This window comes from Daphnia magna, linkage group LG3 (genome assembly GCF_020631705.1).
Source record: "Daphnia magna isolate NIES linkage group LG3, ASM2063170v1.1, whole genome shotgun sequence".
Taxonomy (NCBI): Eukaryota; Metazoa; Arthropoda; class Branchiopoda; order Diplostraca; family Daphniidae; genus Daphnia; species Daphnia magna.
In genome coordinates, this window is record NC_059184.1 from 1,968,013 (window position 1) to 1,993,531 (window position 25,519).

The 25,519-nt window shown below is 42.3% G+C and overlaps 3 protein-coding genes across 7 annotated transcripts in view; 1 reads left to right on the top strand and 2 right to left on the bottom strand.

Moving 5' to 3' along the window:
• Window positions 1–3,960, bottom strand: part of LOC116919885 (cysteine and histidine-rich protein 1) — a 65,675-nt gene extending 61,715 nt beyond the window's left edge. For 4 of the 5 annotated variants that reach the window (XM_045170409.1, XM_045170408.1, XM_032925948.2 and 1 more), the window contains exons 1-7: window positions 3,670–3,960; window positions 3,223–3,285; window positions 3,021–3,154; window positions 2,910–2,951; window positions 2,785–2,848; window positions 2,571–2,718; window positions 1,773–1,933 (exon numbers count right to left, since the gene is read on the bottom strand). In XM_045170409.1, coding sequence (XP_045026344.1) covers window positions 1,773–1,933; window positions 2,571–2,718; window positions 2,785–2,848; window positions 2,910–2,951; window positions 3,021–3,154; window positions 3,223–3,285; window positions 3,670–3,888 — 831 coding nt within the window. In that variant the 5' untranslated portion in view covers window positions 3,889–3,960. Of the gene's footprint in view, window positions 1–91; window positions 740–833; window positions 1,037–1,772; window positions 1,934–2,570; window positions 2,719–2,784; window positions 2,849–2,909; window positions 2,952–3,020; window positions 3,155–3,222; window positions 3,286–3,669 lie in introns of those variants that run through there. The other variant, XM_032925947.2, reaches the window with a different exon arrangement.
• Window positions 3,961–4,244: 284 nt separating this feature from the next.
• Window positions 4,245–6,096, bottom strand: LOC116919886 (D-aspartate oxidase). Its single transcript, XM_032925949.2, is given in 8 exon segments — window positions 4,245–4,513; window positions 4,579–4,860; window positions 4,941–5,059; window positions 5,062–5,093; window positions 5,186–5,331; window positions 5,389–5,512; window positions 5,614–5,817; window positions 5,881–6,096. Coding segments are annotated over 7 exon segments (1,032 nt in total). The 5' UTR covers window position 5,817; window positions 5,881–6,096; the 3' UTR covers window positions 4,245–4,387.
• Window positions 6,097–6,385: 289 nt separating this feature from the next.
• Window positions 6,386–20,879, top strand: LOC116919883 (laminin subunit alpha). Its single transcript, XM_045170676.1, is given in 34 exon segments — window positions 6,386–6,591; window positions 6,696–6,802; window positions 6,929–7,075; window positions 8,117–8,201; window positions 8,267–8,309; window positions 8,381–8,489; window positions 8,692–8,862; window positions 8,947–9,160; window positions 9,224–9,433; window positions 9,499–9,771; window positions 9,836–9,973; window positions 10,038–10,310; window positions 10,385–10,519; window positions 10,576–10,740; window positions 10,801–10,959; window positions 11,020–11,276; window positions 11,348–11,836; window positions 11,904–13,119; window positions 13,185–13,291; window positions 13,349–13,429; window positions 13,495–14,380; window positions 14,457–14,946; window positions 15,005–15,354; window positions 15,419–18,081; window positions 18,157–18,642; window positions 18,715–19,119; window positions 19,152–19,191; window positions 19,249–19,353; window positions 19,423–19,628; window positions 19,705–19,842; window positions 19,844–19,951; window positions 20,014–20,167; window positions 20,232–20,459; window positions 20,539–20,879. Coding segments are annotated over 34 exon segments (11,070 nt in total). The 5' UTR covers window positions 6,386–6,425; the 3' UTR covers window positions 20,805–20,879.
• Window positions 20,880–25,519: the final 4,640 nt, after the last annotated feature.

The window sequence follows — 25,519 nt, forward strand, 5'->3', positions numbered from 1 at the left end:
ATTCCTTCCCGAAGGAGGAGAACGTGTCACATCCATCTCTGCCCTCCTTTCTTTCCCTTAAAAAGAAACACAATGCGCTATAATCATCACCTTTAAAAAAAAAAGATAAAAAAATGTATTGATTCTTCGTCTTTGTTTCCTTTTTTGGGTGGTGGCAGTGGTTGAGAGAGCAAAATCCACCGTGACAAAAGGTGGGATATATACTGCACCGAGAGAAATTATTCATTAAACCAAATACAGAGTCTATTAAACACTACATCTTTCTATATTTAATCTAGATCTGCTTTCTTTCTCCGAATAAAGTTCTTTTTTCTCGTATACGTATATACGATTGCAACATAGAAATATTAATGAAAAAAATCGCAATGAAAAATTTAACCAAAACACGCAAAAAAGAAAAAAAAAATGAGAAAAAATGATAATCGAGGAACGCCCAAGATACGTTGGTCTTGCTCGTTTGAGGTAAAGAGTTGGAAGAGTGGATCCCGGAGAATTTAAAATCCGGCAGAAGACGCTAGAGACTACAAAAAGGATAATAAATGGTTGTGTCGAGATCAAGAAATCCTGAGCGCAACAGATTTGTTTTTCGGTTCCACTCCCTTTTTCTCCGTCTACGTTACGCTACGTCTACGACGAACAGATGCGTACGTCTTCGATTTTCAATTTCTGCCAAAATATGATCATCAGAAAACATAAGGGCCAACCCCTGTTTCACTTGGGACACATAAACATGATCAACCTGTGAGAGAAAAAATGAAAGTTTTGACTCCTCGTAACCGAAAACGGCGCGAGCCTCATCATCAGAGCGGCTTCTTATCGCATTATATACGAACCGGCAGTTGATCGCTTTGCCCGAAAGAACTTTGTTGCATTCAGCTGAATCTGTAAGCGGGAAGGCCACCAACGGGCTTTCACAATTTGATTCGGAAAACTCGAAATGATAGATTTTGGGTTGAACTTGCATTTCCCCAAATGGTCCACGTAGCATGAGAAAGTAAAGAGTGATGGGACTGGTGGCTTTTGATTTCAATATTAACTGTAAAAAGCACAATAAACAGAAGCGTTATAATGAAATCTAAATGTCACGGAATATGGCGATGGAACGATTCCTCCGTCCCGACAGCTCCACGGAAGAAAGGAACAATCAACCGGCGTGAGTGCCATAACTGTCCACATTTGGCCTATTTAAAATAGCCGATATCACGCCACGGAACGATTGTCCACGCTGCAACCGAAGAATTCCCTCAAAGAGTGATGGCGACACAGTCCTTGAAATGTCCTACTTTTACTCTCGTGTTTTCCCCACTTTTATTTTTCGTCACACTCCGTATGAAACTCTCGATTCATTTCACTCTAAATTGTGTTCTGAAAGTTTTTTTTTTTTTTTCTGAAACGATCGCACCACGTTAAAAAACTGCTTTATCCACGTTACAGGTAGAAATAGGATGTGGGTTAATGCACCCAAACCAGGTCAAAATGCACTCTCACATTTTTTTTTTTTTTTTGTGTCAAGCGCACAGGTTTTAACTTGTGGCTTCAATGACTGTTGATCACGTTTCTAATTTTCCGATCATTTTTGTTTACCTCGAAAGGGAAGAGCCTTGTGTCATTGAAACTGAAAATGCTTCGTCCAAAGCTTGCAAGTACGTCGCTCTTTGCACAATTCAATACGCGTTCCAAACGACGGATTGTACCAATCAATTTTCTCCTTAGCTTTGCTTTTGTCTGAACAGTTTACGATTAATTATTCTAAATAAACGATAAATCGGTACCTGGTAACTTATTCCGCGTTCCGATGATTGCGTAGGGTCCTTCTGGTCGGCGTTAATGCGGGCTTTAATAACCCACTGATGACTGAAGGCGTAAAAGCGACTGGTTTCATAATATAACTTATGAATAAACTCATCAGTTCGGTACGGTTTCAGCTGAACATCTAAAAAAGAAGAAAAAAGCAATCATTACATAAAGGAAATTTAATGGTGCGAAAATGTGGCTGCACTAAAAACTATTAAGCAGACGATTTTTTTGCAAATCGCGAAGTGTAGATTGAAAATGTTTTCACGTGTTCACTCCCCAACTAACTAACGAGCCTTTTTGTGTGTGTTCACGATTTAAGAAGAATTGAAGATCTAAAACAGAAATGAGTTCTACGACACAACGAAACTTTCTCAATACATATTGCAGTGTAAGCAACAATGTACTTTCTATGGCCTCGCCGACACTTTTGCTTTTGGCATAACCGGTTCCAGCAACTATGTTTCGTTTTGCCAAAACTTTGCGAGTCTAGGGTAAGTTTACCAAATTACGTATTCTGTAAGTTAAGATTCTCCCCAACCCTCCTGATTTCCATACACAATCTCGCGAAAGTAGAATTGAACTGTATGGTAGCCATGAGCAAAAAAGGAATTTGTGCCAAGGGTGTCAATGTAGATATCTGTTACTAGGATATCTTCAAAGGTAAATTAAGAGGCTGTAGTTGGATGCTAAGCTACGAAAAAAGAACATCATATCTCAAAGGGATGTGCTAGAATAGGCATTAGAATGTTGACACAAGAATTATTTAGAATTACCACTGAATGCAATTTTCTCGAATGAGAGTAAATCAAACAGAGTTCCATAGAGTTTCTTCTCTTCCTGATGGTTTCCATCCATGTTGAGAAGAAACTCCATTAGTTCACCACCGCTTCTGTGTGGGTGAACACACACAGACTCGTGAACCTAATTATGAAACAGAAGCCAATTAAAATTAAGCAATGTACGTATTTTACTATATTGATGACTTGCCGAGACTTCATGGAAAGGGCCTCGCCATTGACAACCGATACGACTGAATTTACACATAGTGGTCCTGCATTTAAAGTTTTAAAGTTAATCTTTGAGACTAAGTATGATCTGTAGCCAAAAAGTACCTTTCCTCGCAAAGCTCCTTTTCATGTTTCTCAACAGTGTTTCTGTTGGTAAAAATGTTAACAGTACTATCTGGCATGTATCAATCTTTATGATAGTAAAGCATAGTATACCTGGAGTATTCATTTGAACAAAAGCGACACTGAGCTGGGAGCTCAGAAACAGCTTTTTCCACAGCTAAGTTTCTGGAAGACAAAGTTTTGCTGATTTCTGTACGGCAATTGGGACAAGTTGCAGTCTCATCCCTCTAGGGTTGCCATTTAAGTTTTCATTTAAGTCAATCAGCTATTTATAGTCTGATTTAATTCAACATACCATACGAGCATCTGCCAGCAAATGGTTAAAGCAGCCAACACATGATAAATGACCATTAGAGCACTGCAAGTAAAGTAAAATTGATCCAATTATTTTAAGTTTTGTATAAAATAAATTGTATTATGACAATGCTATGTGTTTTATGCAAGAAAGTATATTTTAATGAGATATTTAAAGGAACATGCTTCTGAGCCCCATTTACACCCAGCAACAAGGTGAGCCCTTGTGAATATAACCATATACTTGAGCTCAAGGCAAAACATAAAATGGGACCCTGGAAGAGGAAGAGCCAGAACAAAGAAATTCAATTGGAGAAAATTTAATGTAGCTATAGATTAGATAATTTGCAATATTCAAACAATATAGTGCACCATAAGTTATTGTCCAATGTACGAACATTATGAAAAATCTTAAATACGACTAAATGGAGAGAGAAAAAAAACTCACCTGGTACACTGCGCTGGAAGGTAGATCCAGGCAAACGGAACAGCACAAAATACCCCCTAGTCGAGTTTCCAGTCTTTCGTCTACATTTTTGTTTTTTTCAATGTTACTTTCATCTTTACGCTGTTTTTTAGAAACTGGCTCAAAAGACTCGCTTCCTGTTTCGATAGAATCTCTGGAATCGATGACATCACTCGAGCTAGCTAAAATTATGTCGGACATCGCCCTATTTGTGTTTGTTTCTTTGTTGTTTCCAGTGTGTTCTAGTGAGATACGTAGTTGAGTCGACTGAGGTTGTGAAGAGAGCTAAAATAGCGCCATCTAACAGTCACTTTTCGAAAGGCAACAGGAGAAATGGAAGAAAACCTCGACCCCACCATACTATTCCAATGGTGACCAAATAAACTTAATTTAGCGTTTTTGGACGCCAGAGTTAAGCAGAATAGATATCCTATGTTGTATCCTAGAAAAGATTTCGTTTCCATGTCTACACGAAATCCTTTTCGAAAGTTTCCCTTTTCCCGCGGGTAATGTAACTGACATGTACCATCGTTATAAAATATTGCGAACTCTATAGAACAGTTTTAACAACATAACATTTATTACAGATTTCGGAGGTACAGGGGAAGGAAAACGGAGTAATCTTTAAACTGTACTATATAACTCTAAGTTCCATTGAAAAGAATTGCATATTTAGAGCTGTCATTATAGCCATGCTATCTTAAAGTTTAGCGTGCACTTTGGATGTGTGGCCACCTAATACATCTTCCGCCAACTTAACAGCGTACTTCGCCGTACCTGGTGCAGTTGTTACTCCATATCCACCATGGCCATATTGATGAACAACCTGGGCAAATTAAAACATTCAGGAATCAAAACACAAACAGCAGCAAACTTTTTCAATTTGAATACCTGGAGATGTTTTCCACTAGATGTAACAATCACTTCTCGTTCAACTCGCACAGGTGTCCTATGCGGCCTAAGTCCCGCCACTTCTTTTATAACTTCAGCGCTCTTCAAATTTGGTAAAAGCTCTACGCAACGTTCCCATATAGAGGCAGAATCATACTTGTCAACTTCTTGCTTAAAGCTATCATATTGACGGCAACCCCCCAAAGTGACGTAGTCGATTCCGGGTATGATGTATGTGTCGTAATCTCCGTAAAAAAACATCTTCACCCAAGGAGCTTTCACCTATGTTAATTTAAGAATGTTATGTTTATTACATTAATCATATCAGGAAATTTTAGACGGTTAATTAAAGCAATATTTACTTTGAAAACCTGCCCTCGTATGGGTACAAGATCATGGTCTAAACACAGTTTTTTAGCTCCGAATCCCGTACAGTTCATTACTAAGTCGTAGTCGTATACGTCGTTAAAACTATCAATGGTTTTTTCACGATTTTCCCACCAAGCATCTCAAACCTGAAATTGACGTGGAAATGAATTTTTTTGTTAATTTTTAGATGGCGCAGCACTTCAAGCGAAATAAACTTCCAGCCAGCAGTCCATCATACTTTTTTCGAAGCCAAGGGAGATGGTAGCGACTTTCGATCACAAGTGTGGTAAAGAAGGCTCCATATTTCCAGTTTCCCGGACAAATCTTAAGCTCAAGCTCATCTGCTGGTCGATACACTGGTAAAAGACCTTCCAAAAATTGATTCTGAAAAAATAATATTTTGATTTGAAATGTTACTTTTCCTCACAACTTATGGTTTACCTTGGTTACTTCAGGAAACTTTGAAGACAGTACGTAACCAGACACTTCCTGAACCCCAGCTTCAGCAGCTTCTTTGGAGTCTTGGATTGCTTTGTAATGATGGTAGGCATCTACAAGCCATTGCCTATCAAAATAACAAACTTATCATTTACATAAGGTGGAAAATTGCATCAGCAAGACATACTATTAGTGCACAAAGTTGGCTATTTGATTTACTAGTTTTACTTTGTAATTTCTGGAGTAGGTCCTTTGAAACTTGTTGATGGCCTGAATATGCCTGCAGCAACATCACTTAATGTGTCTTGTTCAAATTTGTCTGCGATGACTGTGACATCCAATTCAGCATGTTTCTCTTTCAGCATCAAGGCAGTTGTCATTCCCACAATACCAGCTCCCAGTACACATACACGTTTTGGTTCCGTCATCATGCTTTGAAGAAAAAAATGAGGTTTTACACGGTTTGTACATAACTTTAAAAAATCTAATTCTTACAAGTTTGTTACCGAGAGATTGATACGCGAATATCGTAAAATTTGCTTTACGAGAAAAAAGATGCGTCAAAGATGGGAGTATTTGCTTCTCCGCTATCTATTTTATGCACCATTTGTAGCATAAAATAAAATTTTCTTTCTCAATCTCAGGTTCAAAGTGCGATTTGTTGTTGTTTTTATTAGATTTTTTTTCTCAACAGGCTAAGGACACGCCCCCAGCCTCTACCGACTGATTCTTGTCACTACGGATCCCAGTGGCGCTGCAACAAGGAATTTCAAATGTAAGATTGAAAAACAAAGAAATTTGAATTATCGCTTGTACGCTTATATTTTCCGATATAACACATCCATCCGCTAATCTTTTCGTTGTAAAATATTTCATTGAAAGAACGAGATGACGAGAATGGGGAGGGTCCAAACAAAACAGCTGGTACGTACAGCAACGAAGAAGAGTGGCGACTGTGCCAAAAGCTTTATGGGTAGTTTTAAAGCTAAGAGCTTGTTTGAGAAAATCGTCAAACAGAAGGCAGAGGACGCCGAGTCAAGATGGGTGTCCGAGACTGCCCGTCATTTTTCACTGCGGTGATTGTGATTTTTTGCATTCATTTTGTGAGTGCTCAGCGTGATCCCATTCCAAAAATTCAAGTTGTCGATGGAGGATTATCTCCGCCTTATTTTAATCTTGCAGACAACCGACGTATTTACGCTTCAGGTACAACATATTTTCTACTGAATATTCTTATTTCTTAAGGACGCAATTAAAATGGAAAAAAGCTAGAAAACATGTAGCTTTAACCTACTAAATATTTCATTTAGCCACGTGTGGAGAAGATGTCACTGGGCCCGAATTATATTGTAAACTGGTTGGTAGCAGTACCAGTAACTTGGATCCTGGTGAAGATATCAACATTATCAAAGGACAGGTATATATCACTTCTTATCTTAATTATCATTTCTGGATGCATAAAGTGGGAGAAATATAATGCGCGGAGAAAACCGCATCGCTAAAGAATTATAAATTTTTTTTTATGAATAACATTTCATTCTAGATTTGTGACACATGTGATCCGACAGACCCTAAACGAAATCATCCAGCATCTAATGCCATTGATGGCACTTCCAATTGGTGGCAGAGCCCACCTATGTCTCGAGGGTTGAAATACGCAACCGTTAATTTAACCATCGACTTGGGACAGGTATGTTGTTAAAAGCATTACATCAAACAAAATGGATTTTTAAATGAATGAAAGGAAACAAGGGAAAAGAAAAAGAAAAATCTGGTTTTGTCGTCAACTTCGTCTCCATGAGAAGAAGCAAGTTCTACAACTTCTTTGTAGGCTCCGTAGGGGACCGAGAGAAAAAAGCATTGGGTTAGCAGAGGTCAATTTCAGAAATCGGAGAAGGTCTTTTGAACTTGAAAAAGCAAGAGAACCGAGGGTGGGAGCAATGAGATAGCAGTTAGTCAGGCTTTAACAGAAATAAAATCCGAGGGAAAGATGTTGGGGGAACTAGAAAAATATACCGACAAGACATGCACATGTGGTTTCCATTTGCGCTCTTGACTGCTTCATAGCTGTCTGCATTCTCAACAGTCAGTTCATTAGAATGTTCCTACTCATCACAATGATTGTGAAGCTGCGAAAATTTGGAATGGGACGCATTTTAACGTTCCTTTCGATAGTCATTCGTAAATGTAGAACTTGGACTTTCCGGGCCCGATAGTCTAACTGCTTCTAATCTACGAAGGGCCATCAATGTCGGTGAACACCCACTTCCCGTTAAGCTCGTATCAGATGGTTCCAGTCACCATATACTTGTCACCCATAAATGTCTATAGATTTGTAAATATCACATACCGTCTTATCATTTAGCTTTGACTACGGTTTATAGTTACACCAAAATGTAGGTTGGGATTCTGTGCTATTTGGCCTGATTATATTTTCTTTCAACTAAAAGTAAACAAAATTTGTTTTCCGACAGTCAATATAGCCCATCACATCCTTGAAATACTTGAAGGGCGCCAGGGAGTGGGTAGAGGGGAGCTTTAATTGATGTTCTTTCCAGTGGTTCGTTTCCGACGAGTAGGGTTTGGAGTTTGCGTAAACATGAGAAATCCATGTATACACATGACGGACATCTGTCGAACCATTGGTCGACTACACTATTTCTTCTATCGGAGTCGATAAGGACCCCTTTTTCCACGCGATATTAAAAACAAATCTTGAATAATATTCTAGGAATTTCATGTCGCCTATGTTTTCATCAAAATGGGAAATTCGCCTCGACCTGGAGTCTGGATATTAGAACGTTCCACTGATAATGGCAAATATTATTCATTAATACGCTATACCATAAACGTGTATGATTAACAGAATGATTGATAACAGGTATTACGTATGCACCATGGCAGTATTTTGCTGACACAGTAAGGTAAACCATGAGCTAAAGTCCAGTGTGTTTGAGATGATTTAATTTTGCAATTAATACCTTCATTTTTTTAGTGACTGCGTTGATCTGTTTGGGCCCGAGACGATCGATCCCATTTCGAGAGACGACTCGGTCATTTGTGAAACACAGTTTTCTAAAGTTGTGCCACTGGAAGACGGAGAGGTAATTGCGTCATTATCAATATTGTTCAAGGTTGCAAAATGACAAAAACGTGGCAACTATTTTCTCGATGGTTTGGGGGCATTTAGCAAAAGAAAGGGGTGGGGGTAGATTTTTTCGTTTCCTATACCCATTTTACTAAAAATTGTATGAGTTTGGAGTAGAGCGTCACGCAGTTACGTTCTCTTCATTTCTTCGCAAACAGATTGTCGTGTCCCTGCTAAACAACCGCCCATCTTCTACAAATTTTTACAATTCGACCGTTTTGCAAGAGTGGACAAAAGCAACAAACATTCGTCTAAGACTTCTGCGGCCAAAGACATTGCTCGGCCAGTGGGTCAGCTTTTCTCGTAATGATTTTACACTAACTCGTCGGGTACGTTTTGCATTTATTTTAAGTGGTTATTTTGTCGTATAAGTTTAAACGGCTCTTACAATATTTTTTTTTTTTTTTGTCTAGTTTTTCTATTCAATCCGTGACATTTCGATTGGTGGACGATGTGTTTGTAACGGCCATGCTGAATCTTGTGACATTACCGATCCCGAAGACGCTTACAAATTACTATGTCGTTGTCAGCACAACACGTGTGGACCTCAATGTGAACGATGCTGTCCAGGTTTCGTACAAAAAGCTTGGAAACAGTCCAAGGCATACGATCCTTTCACCTGCGAACGTAAGAAAAGCTGCTATACCAAATTTTATAATCAATTACTTAATCCTTCTTTTGCGATTTCAGCGTGCAATTGCTTCGGACATACTGACGAATGTCTGTACAATCCAGATGTCGATCGTCTGGGCACTTCATTGGATATCAACGGTCAATATGAAGGTGGAGGTGTGTGCCAGAATTGCCGTCACAACACACAAGGCATCAACTGTAACGAATGCAAGCCAACATTTTATCGTCCTTATGATAAACTTCTTAATGCTACCGACGTATGTCAACGTAAGTGAGGAAAACGATATATGTAAACTTTTTATTGTTATACCTGATTTGCCTCGTTTCTTTAGCATGCCAGTGCGATGAGTTTTTCTCGACAGGTAATTGTGCAGAAGGTAGTGGTCAATGTGAATGTCGACCACAATATCTTTCGCCGTTGTGTGACCAGTGCAGTTTCGGATATTACGGATACCCACAGTGCAAACCGTGCGACTGTAATATTAATGGAACTCGAGATCAAATTTGCGAAGTTGGTGGAGGACAATGTCCCTGCAAATATAACTATGCCGGCAATAATTGCGATGAATGCGCTGAAGGCTATTACAACTTCCCCGAATGCATACGTAATTAATTTCCTTCAAATGTAATTCTTTGCATGACCTAATTGCCTACTTTTCTTCCCACTAGCGTGTCAGTGTGAAGCTCCAGGATCCATCTCTGATGCTTGTGATCTAGAGAATGGACAATGCCAGTGTGATCATAATTTCGGAGGGCGGGCTTGCGAACGTTGCGAACATGGCTTCTTCAATTACCCAACTTGCAAATGTAACGCAATAATTCACGCTTCATAAAGTAAACCTATATTTAATCTTTTTTTTTTGTCTGGCAGACTGCAACTGTGATCCACGAGGAACCATCAAGGAAGTATGTGACAAAGGAACTGGTCAATGTATCTGCAAGCCAGGGTATGGTGGAGCTCGGTGCGATCAATGCCAACCAAGTTATTGGGGCCATCCAGACTGTAAACCATGCAGTTGTAGTGATTCCGGAAGTGCTTCGAGCATTTGCACACCAAATGGAAAATGTCCCTGCCTACCCAATTTCTCAGGCCGTGCTTGCGACCAGTGCTCACCAGGCTATTACAGATACCCCGAATGCATCAGTAATTTATTTTGGTTTTTTACGTTTTCCTACCTGATCGGTGAAGACGGCATGTCACCATATTTTTGCGTTTAGGTTGTAACTGCGATACATCGGGATCGTTGGGCGTTTCTTGTGACGATGAAGGACGTTGTCAGTGCCGCAGCAACTTTGATGGACCGCGGTGTGATCGCTGCCGTGAAGGATTTTACAACTATCCTGCTTGCGAAGGTAACGTGGTTTCAACATAAACGAGCCAAATGCAGTGGAAAATAATTTGGTTTTAGATTGCAATTGTGATCCGGCGGGTGTTGTCGAGGCGTTTGCTGGATGTGGGTCTGTGCCCAAGGGTGAACTGTGCAAATGTAAAGAGCGTGTTCAGGGACGCATTTGCAACCAATGCAAGCCGCTCTATTGGAACATGCAAACCAATAATCCATTAGGATGTCAAGGTATCACGCTTAGACATTTTGTATCCTACTGTAGATTAATACATTTATTTTGGCTTACAGATTGTGATTGCATTGTTGCTGGAACGATTGGTTCTCTGCGTGTGTGCGGATCCGATGATGGACAATGTTCTTGCAAATCTCGAGTAACTAGTCGACGCTGCAGTGACTGTGCTGACGGTTTCTTCAACTTACAAGAGGATAATCCGTTTGGCTGCATGGGTATGTGTTCGGAATCGTTTGCACAGCAAAACGGAGTTCTCATTGCCATTCCATTTTCAGATTGCGGCTGCAACATCGGCGGATCGGTAAGCCCTTTGTGCGATAAGACTACTGGTCAATGCGTTTGTCGCCAACGGATTCAAGGAAGATCGTGTGATGAACCACTTCAACTGCACTACTTCCCCACGTTGTATCAATACCAATACGAAGCCGAAGATGGTTACACACCAACACGTTCACCTGTCCGATTTGGTTACGATCAGGGTCAATTCCCTGGCTACTCTTGGCGTGGTTATGCTGTATTTTCTCAGATTCAGGTACTTTATTTCGGGAAGAAACATTTTTTGTGTGACATCAGGCTTACGGCCATCGCTTATTCTCTCCATAGAACGAAATTCTCCAAGAGTTTATGATTGAGAAGCCCTCACTTTATCGTATGATTCTACGTTACGTTAATCCAAACGAAGAGACGGTAATGGCAAAAGTCAAGTTATCGCCAGAGAACTCCCACGATGCCGAACAGACTTATTTGGTTCGCTTGGAACCAACCCGAGAACCTCAGTTTGTAACTGTAGCTGGACCTTCTGGTAACCTTCCTACTCCATTCATCTTGAATCCGGGAATGTGGACAGCTTCTATCGCCACGAACAAGAGTCTTCACCTTGACTACTTCGCTCTTTTACCTGCTGCATATTATGAAGGAACAATTCTTCAAGAACGGGTTCTTAAACCCTGTCTTCATCTCGATCAACAACAAGGATCCTGTCGTCAATTTACTTATGCTAGCCTTGACTCTTTTCCTAGTATTCGAGGCGATGCAGCCTACACACTTGTCGACGATAACGCCGGCCCGGCCGTGGTCATTACAGATTCACGGGTATAACAAGAGTTTTCTTTATTCCTTAAAAGTATTTATTATTTTCTTTCTTTTCCTTACTAGTTGATTAACTGACGCTGTTGCTCTCAGCGATAGCCAACAGGAAATTAACATGGATCTTGGAGTTCCGCGAGCAGGCAACTACGTCCTTGTCTTAGCTTATGTAACATCTGGTCAAGGCAGGCGAACTTACATCGAGGTAGACGTTCAAACAGGCAGTGAACATCGTCAACAAGGCGTGGCGATTTTGTATGATTGCACTCTGCGCACCAGTTGCCGTCAAGTGGTGACGGATAGTGAAGGAAAAATTGCTGATTTCCATTTGGGAACAGATGTCAACAACAATGTGATAATCCGCAGTGCGTCCATTAATGAAGAAGCTGATGCAGCCATTGATTCCATCATTGCTGTCCCTTCAGCGGAATGGTCCCTCGATTATGTCCAACCCAAATCGGTGTGCATACAACGCGATGGAAAATGCGTTCCCGGAAACTTCCCTGCTGCCTCCGATTCTACCCGCGTAGAGTTTGAAAGTGGCAATATACAACAGGCCACAAACAATCTTCCTGAAGAAATTTATGACGAAAATGTTGGTTTAATCTATCTGGATATGAAGGAGCCAATGGTGGATGTAACCGGTAAAGTCCCCCATACTGGTTACTATGTATTCATCGTTCATTACTATCAGCCAACTCATCCGCAATTCGAACTCGATGTTTTGCTACAAAACGGACAATTCTATGAGGCGAAGTTGCCAACAAATCTTTGCCCGTCAAATTCTGGATGTCGCTCGGTTATCAAACAAGCTAATGGTAACCAGGCCTTCCAGATTCAAGAGAATTTCATCTTGACGCTGAAATCCCCTGCCAACAAGACCGCTTGGGTGGATTATGTTTACGTTGTTCCAGCTGACGAGTATACCCCAGCTCTCCTGGAAGAATCCCCAATTGATTTGACATCCGAATTCATTGCTCGTTGTGGCCGGAACAATTTCCAAGTGGACCGCAATACGCCAGATTTCTGTCGACAGGCAATTTTCACTTTGACAACCGAGTTCAACAGCGGTGCTCTTCCGTGTCAGTGTGACTTCCAAGGTTCACTCTCTTTTGAATGCGACCCGTTCGGTGGGCAATGCCCTTGTAAATCTGGCGTAATTGGCCGTCAATGTACGCGCTGCCAGACTGGCTATTTTGGTTTTCCTGATTGCAAACCATGCGACTGTCCTTCCACTGCTCTTTGTGATCCAGCCTCTGGCTCTTGCATCTGTCCTCCTCGTGTAACAGGTATGAAATCAATCATTCCTTTCATGTAGTGATTAAGAAGAAATTTATGATCCGAATCTTTACAGGCGCCCGATGCGATCAATGTGTGGCCAACACATACGGTTATGATCCAATTATTGGTTGTGAGGAATGTAGTTGCAATGCTCAAGGTGTCCACCAGGGCAACCTCCAGGTGAATATTAACATGGAATGATTAGTAAACATTTCTTACCGGTATGTTTAATTTCAGTGCGAATCTTCTACTGGCCAATGTCAGTGTAAGCACAACGTTGTGAGCCGCAAATGCGACCGCTGCGCTTTCGGATATTGGGTATTTTAAATTTTATTATACCATCGTTTATTATTCTCTAAACGATTATCTGACTATCACTAAAGGCTTTCCCCTACTGTCAATTGTGCAACTGCGATGTTCGGGGATCGGCTGAAGAAATCTGTGACCAAGATACGTCTAGTTGCTTCTGTAAAGAGAATGTAATTGGTCCGTCCTGTGACATGTGCTCCTCTGGCACATTCAACTTGCAAGAATCCAACCCAAGAGGATGTAGCAAATGCTTCTGTTTCGGAAAGGCATCTACATGCACTACGTCGCAACTTTTCCGTTCTCACGTCACTGACATGAAAGATTGGACGGCAGCCGCCATCGTTGTTGGTCTTGTCGGTTCACGCCGTAGTGTCGATCAAGTTCAGTCCTACGATCAAATGATTCGGGCAGTCCTCACCGATTTCCTACCTGAAGATGGCTCTTTTTACTTCTCGGCTCCGTTAACTTACTTGGGCAATAAGCTGACTTCTTACGGAGGAAACCTCAATTATACTATAGTTTACGTCGCTGGAACGGCTGGGTACACTGTAAGCGCTCCTGATATCATCCTGATTGGAGGCGACTTTACCCTGTACCATTTCGGACATGAGACACCATCGTCATCTGTCCCGTTGTCGGTTAGTGTTGAGATCAACGAGAGAAACTTCGTCCTACCTTCTGGACTTCCAGCATCTAGAGAGAACCTTCTAGTGGCTCTTAAGGATGTTCGGGGCCTATACATCCGCGGATCTTATTCGGACCCAACACGCGAAGCTCGATTGTCGTCAGTTATTATGGAAATCGCAGTCAAAGAGCTCATTGACGACGCTGACGTTGCTGTTGCTGTGGAACAGTGCAATTGTCCAGTAAATTACCAAGGAACTTCGTGCGAAGATTGTGCTCCTGGTCATTTCAGGGCTCATACCGGACCATACGGTGGCTTCTGTGTTCCCTGCCAATGTAACGAAAAAAAATTTCTACCATCACATTTTGGGTATTACTTGCTTACAGTTTCTTCTAACGTTTAATCTAAAAGGTCACGGACACAGCGACACATGCGATCCAATAACTGGAAAATGTTTCAACTGTAAACATAATACTGTTGGAGATCACTGCGAGAAATGTGATATTGGTTACCAAGGTGATGCAACCCAAGCAACGCCTTCAGACTGTTTGATTTGCGCCTGTCCCCTTCCAATTGAGTCAAACAACTTCGCGCTAACTTGTGATTTTTCACCGGCTGGGGACGAAATCGCTTGCCAATGCAAACCTGGATATACTGGCCCGCTTTGCGAGTCCTGCGCTCCAGGATTCTATGGAAGCCCAGAAACTGTTGGCGATTTTTGCAAACCTTGCAATTGCTCTAACAACATTGACGTCGATGATCCTCAAGCATGTGATTCTGTCAGCGGTGAATGCTTAAAATGTTTGAATAATGCTTACGGACCCGCTTGCGGTCTGTGTGCTCCAGGCTTCTATGGTGACGCAGTGGAACTCAAGGATTGTCAGGGTTGTCACTGTGACGAGTAAATATTTTTTACGATAGACATTACGACCTCAAATAACCATACTTTCCATTTAAAGGTGCGGAACGAGCCAATGCAGCAGTTTTACTGGCATTTGTGAATGCCAACCCAATGTCATCGGTGAAAAGTGTGACCGTTGCGCTCCCGATCACTATGGCTTTAGTTCCTGTCGGGGATGCCGATCGTGTAGCTGTGCCGAAGCGTCAGAAGGAACCCAATGTGACGATAACACAGGACAGTGTCGATGCCGTTCAGGAGCTGCAGGTCGCCATTGCGAACGTTGTGTATCTGGATTCTGGAATTACACTCCGGCAGGATGCCAATCATGCAACTGTAATGAAGATTTTGCCATCGGAGTTGGGTGTAACCCTGCAACAGGCCAGTGTGCTTGTTTGCCTGGTGTTATAGGTACGAAATCTTGTAAAACATAATTTCAGCGCAGATAATGAAATCTGCAATTTGTTAATTATAGGCGATAAATGTGAAGCGTGCCCCTACCGCTGGGTTTTAGTTCCCGACCAAGGTTGCTTTGAGTGCGATTCCTGCACACATAACCTCTTGGATGTGACTGACGAATTGAGGGTTATGATTGACCCCATCGCCGGTGAGTTCCAAACAGTCGCATTGACTTTCTTTACTCATCAGAAAATTGCTTCCATAAACCAGTCTGCTTTGGATTTAAGAGCTGAAGTTGGAAATTTAGACGTTTCTCAGATACAGTTTGGGCCACTAGAAGCTGTCACAGTTGAACTAGAGGCAACATCTCGCGGTATGAAAATAAAAACCGGCTACATCGAGGAGGAGTCTATGGAAAAAGCCGGTGAAGCCAACAATGTGCTTATCGAGTCCATCGAAGTGGAAAAGCTTATTCAAGAGGCTGTGCAGAAATCTCGTTCCATTATTGGTGAGGTTGCCATTCTAGCCGAAAGTTTGGAAGGTGGAGCAGGACCCCAGATTGACAAAGCATTGGGTGAAGCCCAAAATATGCTACAAGAAATTCGCTCAAGAAACTTCCAGCAAAGACAAAGTGGAGCGGATCATGAATTACAAGAAGCCATCAGCTTGCTGGGAAAAATGAAAGAAGAAGCGCTTCCTGTTCGCGACAACAACTTGTTGCTTGTTAATCTTACTGCTCGGCTGAACGATCTTATCAGCCGGGTAAAAGATTTGAACAATAACATTGACAGCTCAAAGGATAAAATTAAAATGGCTGATAAGCTGACAAGCGCCAATCGTGCTTCGTCCTCTTTAGGTGCAGTGGTCGACATCCAGCAGCGCAATTCAACTGCTAGCGCACATTTGAAAAATTGCGCACAACTTTTAGCGAATGCTACAGCTTTGATGGAAACTGCCAGAAAGAAACTTGATCAACTAAAATTGGATATCGATCGTGTTATGACATCAAAAGATACACTCCATGAAACCGTCGAACAGAAAGAAACTGATTTAGCCGAATCGCGAAGAATCCTTTACGATGCACAATTCCACGCAACCAAGCTCGGAGACCAAGCAACCGGATTAGACGAAATGTTGACCGACACACGCCAAACTTCCGAGAATGCCGTTGCTGCTGCTAATTCCTACAAAAACATTGTTGATGCAATTGACGAAGCCATCAAAGCAGCTGAACAGGCCACAAATGCAGGTCAGAACGCTACTCAACTTTCAGCGGGGGTTGGAGAACGAGCGCAATTATCGCATCAACGATCGGAAGAGCTATTAGCTCAAGCGCGAGACGCACTTCAACGAACCCAGACTATGCTGAAGCCACGTTTAATGGCGGCAGAAACACTGGCCAATTTGGTGGAAGAGAATAATCAGCGCACGGATGAAGGTCTGAAAGCCGTTAACGACGCATTGGATAAAATCGTTCCTAGCAGTAGTTCAAAGGAAAATGGTCGTAAAGCTGCCGAAACAAGCAATGCTGCTCAACAGGGTGGCTCTGAAGCTTCATTGAAGATCCAAGAGATCACCAATGAAATCCCGATGCAAAGAGATCGAACCAATCAGCTTGCTCGCGATATTGATGCTGTCGGCAAGAGTACTACATTTTCAGTGTCGAATCTGGAACGGCTCAACTCGGTGTTGCCTGATCTTCGCAATCTGCTGACTCGCACTAAAGAGAAGCAAGGTGTTTTGAGCGAGATGGGCAAGGATTTGTCAGCCAAACTAGCCGAACTGCGACAGAAAACGGCATTGGCCCGCGATCAAGCAAATCGCATCACAGTAGGAGTTACTTTCTACCACAATTCAACCCTACAGCTACGCAATCCAGAAGGTCTTTCCCGCGCAGCCACGGCCAATCAATTTTCGCTATACTTCCGAACATCTGAAACGAATGGTTTCCTTGCCTATCTTGGTAACGAGGTGGGGACTAGCAAGAAGCTAAGGCGAACTCGTTCAGACGACTTCATGACTCTCGAAGTCCGTAACGGATACTTGACCCTCACGACAGATCTCGGCTCAGGTCCTCAGTCGGTTCTGAACGATCGTTTTGTCGCCGATAACGTTTGGTACCAGGCCGTTGTTCAACGGACAGGCAAGTCTGTTCGATTGACTGTGCGAGCTGAAAAAGAAGCCGGTGAAGTAGAGGTTTCCACCAAAGAGGCTGTCTTGCCGGGCACCTTTTCGGTCTTTAATTTAGATCAAGACTTGTCCAAGATCTTTATCGGTGGATATCCAGCAGCAGCTAAGATCCAACCTACCGTGCTGTATGCTTCTTTCCAAGGAGAGGTTGAAGAGGTTATGATTGGCGACGCGGCAGTTGGGCTGTGGAACTTTGTAGATGCCACCAACGTTTACGGTGCCATCGAACGCGACAAGCTGAAAAATCTGCAAGAGAGCACTGGTTATCGTTTTGATGGTGAAGGTTATGCCACTCTAGATCGCAAATCTTATCGTTTCCGCGATCGAGTTGATGTTCAATTGAAATTCAAGTCTATGGCTGACAACGGTTTACTCTTCTTGGCTGGAAAGGGCAAAGAATTTATGTCAATTGAAATCAACAAGGGTAAAGTGGTATTCAGGTACAATCTTGGAGATGACACCGTAACACTGAAATCACCTGAAAGATACAATGATGACAAGTGGCACACAATCGAGGCTGTTCGACGGTTACGTGATGGCATTCTCAAGGTTCGGCGCAACCTTTTTCTATGATTTATTAAGTCTTCGTTTATTCAGTATAATTTTTTTTTTATATTTTAATAGGTCGATGGTGCGGATGTGGCCCAAAGATCGAGTACTATTGGAGACTCTGACTTGTCAATTACCAATTACATGTACTTTGGAGGCTATCCTGGAGACCATCGTTTTGAAGATGTCACAAACGTGGATTTTGATGGCTGCATTGATGAGGTTCAAATTTCCGGAACACCAGTCGATTTGAGTCAGAATGTCGAAGCCTTTGGAGTAGTCTCCGGATGTCCAGCAAAGGTGGCTAATATCGTCTCATTCAATGAGGCTGGTACAGGATATGTCTCTCTTCCGGGCGTCAATATTGAGAATTTCGCCCAAGTCAGCCTCAAATTCAAGACTAAACAAGACAGTGGCTTGATATTTTACATGGCTGACGAAGATCAAACCAACAGACTGTCTCTCTCTCTACTGGATGGTGCACTGGTACTGCGGTCATCGCCAGGTGGCCATGTTTCGTCTGAAGGACTAACTAAACTTAATGATGGGCAGTGGCATGTTGTAAGTATTTTTTCGTAGCCACTATTTCTTCACTTTTTTGTTTATCGAACTCAAAATGTATTTCCCCGTCAGGTTACTGCAACTGCTGATGGCTCACAGATAAGTCTCGTCGTAGATGATTTCGATGTTTACACACTCGATACACCCAACAGTCCTTTAGTAATTCCTGCTACGCCCATCTACTTTGGTGGCGTACCAGATCGTTTTGCTTTGGCTGCCGGTGCTTCGGCAACCGATTCATCGTTCTCTGGCTGCATTGGTGACACGACTATCAATGGCAAGCTGATCAATTACGCCTCCTCCACAGGAAATCAAGGAGCCTCTGTTGCCAAATGTCCTCTTCCTGATGTTCATGGAGCACCTACTTTGAAGCCTAAACGAATCGATGATGAAGATGCGTCACCTCCCATTGAATCGGTACCATCGGAACCGGAACCGAACCGGTACCTGTACCGGTGCCCGAAGAAGAGTTACCTTTAGAACCAGATATTTTGGAGCCAGTAACCCAACCCAGCGGATATGTGACAGAAGCCACGACAGAAGCAGAAGGTAATCGTAACGAAACCGTAAAACAAAAAAAATTTTAACAAAAGCATTGGAATTTAGTTATCACGACAACCACTGAAGCGATTCCAATTACAACAACTACTGCTATTCCAGAAACCACAACTATTCCTATGGGTCAGTGCCGCCTTCCGATCCAACCTGCAGGTAAGTGAAATGGCCTTTGCGAGTATTGCTTTTTAATACTTACCATTTTTTTAAATTGTCACGCATTAGATGATCCCGATGTCGACGATAACAGTGGCAATCGCTTTGGCAATGTCAAGTTCAGCCGACACGAGTACGTCGCACTTCCTGGGCGCCATCGACAAAAATCAGAATTGTCGGTTGAATTCAAAACTTCTGAACCCGACGGTATTATCTTCTACGCAGCAGAAAACCGTCACATTGACTACACAGCCCTGTACCTTAAAGACGGAAAAGTACGGCACATTTTAAATTATTTCAATTTTTCTTACTCATCAAGTAACTTTTTAATTTGCCCGTGTTGTTGAACAGCTCCACTTTTCTTTCAATTGCGGAACGGGTCCGGCGTTACTTTCCAGTCCTGAAACTTACAACGATGACAAGTGGCACACGGTAATGTTCAACCGTGATCGTCAAAACGGAACCCTTGTTGTCGATGACCTCGTCGTTGGCTGAGGGTAGCTCGCCCGGCAATACACAGACGATTAACGTCGACCAGCCCTATTATGTTGGAGGAATCTCACCAGAAGTTTTAAATAATGCTCGACATAATTTCAAGGTTAGATTAAATCATTATTGTTTGTATAACCATTAGCCTAAACAACATGGAGTTACATTTAGGGAGTCGAAGGAGGCTTGATTGGATGTTTGAGAAATTTCCGAGCAGGCTCCCGCCCTGTTGGAGAACCTAGCTATACTGAAGGAACTGAGCCTTGCTCCTCCAAGGTTGAGACAGGGTCTTTCTTCGCCCTTCAAGGGGGTTACATCAAAGCAGGTAATACCACGAATAATAGTCTATACGAAAAAACTCGATTTCATTTGTTTCAACCTTTACGTAGTTGAGAATTTCCGCGTGGGTTTGGATATTGACATCAGTATGGAGATCAAACCTCGTGGAACGTCAGGCATTCTGATGTCCGTACACGGTCGACGTGATTTCCTACTTCTGCAGATGGTTAACGGCGCTCTTATCTTCAGCGTCGATAACGGACGAGGGCCGATTGTGGCGACCTACATTCCGCCACATGAGCATCATATGTGCGATGGCAAATGGCATTACGTTCAAGGTATGGAGTAGCTTCCCAAAACTTCAATTGAAGATTAAGAGTTAACCAGACTTTCGTATTCTTTTTCAATTGAACGCAGCCATTAAGGCGAAGAATGTCGTGACATTGTCCGTGGACAATGTGTTTGTGGAACCTGGAATCGGTGTGGCCGGTGTGTCGTCCACTGATACAAATAATCCGTTGTTCATCGGTGGCCACCCCAACCCGAGTAAACCACGAGGAATCAAGACCCAAGAGCAATTCGTTGGTTGCATCCGCAATCTGAATATCAATCGCAATTTATTGCGTTTTGGATCAACGCAGGCTATTGGCAGTGTTACAGCTACTACTTGCCCGACGATCTAAAGCAAAGGGGTCGTGACCCAGATTGATTACTTCAGGATGTAGTGAAGACATCCCAATACATTTATTTGAAATCTGCATGCAAGTTGGTGGACATTTCTTTTAGTATCCTAGCTTACCTACTTTGCTATAATCAATTTTGACGTAGTAAGTTGAAAAGTAATAAATGCATTATATGGGCACAAGCGCTTCAAAGCGTAAGCCTGTTTTTAAACTAAACAGGGGACCCCTATTTTTCAGTGGTTATCGCTAGGTGGAGGTTCGAGTCGACATTTGAAACACGATAAATAAATCGTGAGGAAAATTCGTAAATAATGGATGGAAAATTCCCCAAAAAATCAGAGTAAAATTAAAGAAAGGCTTATTTGATACGCCATTAGTTGCACTGGCAATTTTCTAAAAATTGCATAGCTCACTGTTTTTCTCCGTTATATAGACAAAAACAACTGTGCTTCTCCAAAAGTAAGTTTATGTGACTTAGTTTTATATTCATATAGCGTAAAATAATTACAATGGAGATACAGTTACCGATTTGAATGACACAAAATATTGTTCACGCAATTCGATAAGCCTTTACAACTAGCACCTTAGTGACTCTGCTGGAAGATTGTGTAGGGGAATCTCTGACGAACGAGATGGCCTCCAAACTGTGGCAATAATGCTAGTCCGCTGTTAAAAACCTTGAATACGAAGCTATTTTTGACTTTCTTCCAGAGGAATATGTTAAGTTTAAATCGGTGACGCTTGAGGCACAGACCAGCTGCATCACGAAAGTACACAATAAGCAGAGATGATGATTCTGATCGAATGCTTTCAGCATCACTAATGTGTGTTAACTTTTCCTAATTTGATTAAAAAAACATGCAAACACATTTGACACATCACACTGTAACTTAATGCAATCATTTTAAATTTTTTAAGAACATGTATGGAAATTCAACGGGAAAATGCTGCAGTAAAGGCAGAATCTATTCATGCTTTTAAAGATTGATTCTCACTGATGTGCGTGGTGTCTCACAAGGGAGAATTTTCCCGGTAGGAGGGCAGAACGAGCTCGACGATATTTTTGGGATTTTGCTTTTCGGCAGGGGTAGAATGTGAATCGTTGGCAGAATGCCGACAATTCCAGAGGCCGAAGCTGTCTGTCGCATTGCTTTGCGCTTTGGTGTCTATTCCAGCGGAGTGAACAGACATCACCTCCGAAGTGCATGGCCTGCGGTACGCCTTTCTCCATCTCTCCGGCATTTTACGATTTTTCAATCAAATTTTCAATGAGGATTGCTTCTTCCGTTTCCGCTGTTACTATCTAGTGTCGATACTATCCCATGCCTCTTGTCAGTGTCAAATGAAATGAGGGTACGTCAACACGGTTATTTACTTCAGTCGCCAGCAGTCATATTTTGATGTAAAGTCTGTTCTTCGCAATCAATTCTATGTAAGTGCATTTCCTAGTGAAGTTTATGCTAATTTTTGTTTTGGTTTCGTTTCCCCCTTTTTTCGTGTTATACCTGGGAATTATTCAGCGAATTACGCCGGCTAGTTCCGAAAATAAATCTGCATCTGCTGCCATCGAAGCTGCAACGGCTTCAGCTGAGCCGCCACCGTTGCCGACTACGCAACCACCGCCCTTAGAAGACGAATACGAAGACATTGAATACGGAACGGGTGGCCATAAAGCCACATTTTCCGTTAAATTTGGTATAAAATTTGAAGAATTTAGGGTCCGATTTCGGCTATCTAACCCGTTTATTTGACTTGCATTTTAGGGGGGAAAATGGAAACAAAGAAAGGCGATGGACGTCACTGTGAGCTTTGTGGATCCTCGAGTCCTCAAGTCCGGTGTGAAAAATGTCTCAACCAAATATTTTGTTTATCCTGTGACGACATGTATCACCGACATCCAAAACGAATGAGTCACACTAGAAAAGTAATGTGATTATTTTTTAATGCGTTCTTTAAGTGAGATAAAGACAGAGAGATGTTGACTTTAACAGGCCCTGGATTGCATAGTCCCGTCAGTAAGGCCACCTCTGCCGCCGAAAAGTACTGACCATTCTATACCTCCTCCGCTGCCCCCACCACGTAACAAAGGGAAGAAAGGCCCATTTTCTACACCCTTGCTTAGCCGGAAAGATTTTTCGGTATGTTTTATTGGCTAAATATTAATGCAATTTGACTCAGTCTAACGAGTTCTTTCATAGACATCGCGCTTAAATGTTTTTACCACTCCTCTACTGGGCAGAAAGAGCGGAGGATCAACTTCACAAAATCAAGTAATGATTAAATATTAATTTGATTTTAAATATTTAAAATATACAGTACTAATAATGGTGATTTGTTACAACAACCAGTCTCCAATGACTCCGTCCTTGCCTCGTAAGGAATCTTTCATGGAGAAAATGGGATCTCTAAAGCGATTCATGGGTTCTAGGCCTCTACCTTCAGCGCCTGACAGCAAACCACCAGGTATTTATTTTATTTTTTTTTTTTTTTCTTAAAGAAAAGGTAAATAACTTGAACTGAACGTGAAGTTATTGCATGTCGCGCAACAGGAAAAGACGATAGACTACCGAAAGAAAGATAACAAAGGCTTCGTCTGTTAAATGTTATGACTAACAAAGTGTGTAAAAAAAGCGATAACGAAAGCTTCTGATCAACATTTCTTTGTGAAAATCTACAGACTTCCTTGTCGCTTTGCTTTTGCCACATGGCCGATTGGCTCGTTAATAAGTCAGTCAGCAGGTTATTGTTAGAACGTATTAGATGACTTGCGGACAGCTAGACATGTATAACCAAAAGGAAAGAATGTATAACCAAGCAAGTTTGCCATCTTCCTGTCTAATCACCAAACAAATGTTGTTTTCTTATTTTTTAAATGCTATCATAGCCAGCAGGAAGCTGTTGTCTGTTGTTTATTTTAACTCTGCTTCTTGTAAATGTTTGTAAACAAGATACCTGCTGTGGATATTTGTTATTTTTAGTTGACAGTCATGCTTAAATGTTTCGAGTCAAAACCTTGCATTATTGCCTTTCAAGATTACGCAAAATCGTTATAAATATTTTTAAAAATTTGCATTTTTCAAACTTTACATTACAGTGCCTCCTATTCCGCCTCCCAAAGAGGCGTCACCCATTCAATTATCACACAAATTTCCACCGACAGGAATTCTTAAAAAACCAGCCTACGGTCCTCCACCGTCACCATCATCATCATCGTCCTTCGAGCCCCCTAGACTTTCGCAAACGATGCCTAGAAAAATGGCATCCCCCTCTCCGGATCTCAAAATGTCGCAGTCAGTTGACTCACGCCAACATCAACCATTTCGGCCAATGCCTTCTTCCCAAAGCAACAGTGGCAGCTTTGTCAGTTTGAACGAAGCCGCGGTAAGAAATAAAGCTACCGAAATAAGAACGTACAATGTCATAACCTTCTCCGTTATCTTAATAGCAAATGAACTATCCTGATTGGGAGGAGGAAAGGTTGAATCCACGTCACCGATCCAGCAGCATTGCTGGGGTCTCAGCCAACTGGAGCGCTCATCCGGGTTATCCCCGACCTGGACATCATGAACCTCCAGTCCAACACCCAGGCTACCCCCCTCCTTCTCGAAGGCCCGGTGGATCCTCTACTATGAGCAGTTCATCCGCATGGGATCTTTCATCTGGACCTTCTCAAGGCTTCCCACCAATGACTCCAACTAGAGGGAATCCAATGCAGCAGGCAAGAATATCATAATCCCCATTAATCAGACAAGGTCATTCCATGAAATTATAATACTTTGCAGGCTCATTCAATGGCTCAACTGAATTGGCGGCCGGGGATGTGGCCACCTGGAGGACCTGAATTTGGTTGGGATTTTCAAAATCCCTTATTGGCGCACGTAGGGATCGTAGATTCTCCAATGAAACGGACTCCCAGCAATTTGAGTATGTCTTCGGCTGCTGCCGAAGCGCCGCATGGCATGTGGCCACAACAACATATGATCCATCCAATGATGTACCCACACTTTCACCCGTCTATGATGTACCTAACTGGTAGCCAAAGTCATCTGATGGGTGGCCAGGCTGGCCCTATGATGATGATGGCTCCCGGACAACAGCCGTACGATCCGAGGCCACCATCGCCCGCATCCAGCCAACGTTCGCGGCGCTCTCAGAAATCACAGCGGTCAACACAGCGATCATCACAGAAACAGCCTCGCCATGTTGGTTCAAGCTCCAAACCTGGACGTTGGTCTGATTCTGAAGATTTCTCTGGCGACAGTGACGATTCGCTGCGTGATAGACCAACATCCCCACGGAAATCGTCCGTCTCTGGCCGGAATAGTAAAACCGGTAACAAGGACTATGGATCCGTGAATCTTTCAACTGGTGTTCGACCTAGAAGTCCTAAAGTCACAGTACCAACATCTACTGAAGTAGAACAAGACTGGGAGTGCACTCATTGCACATATCAGAATAAAGCCGAAACTCGAATATGCGCAGTTTGTTGCAGAACATCTGATCATCACCAACAGTCTGAGCAACAGATAGGCGATGATGAAGAGCTTCCTATCGTCATGTCGAATTTGACATTCAACATTAAAGAAGATCGGGTCCGCGAACCTGTACCGGTACAACTTAAAAGCGAACAGCTGGTTACTAAAGATAAATCACCCAACAGAGCCAATGACAGCCGTCGAGGTTCTATGAAGTATGACAATGTGAACAAACATTAC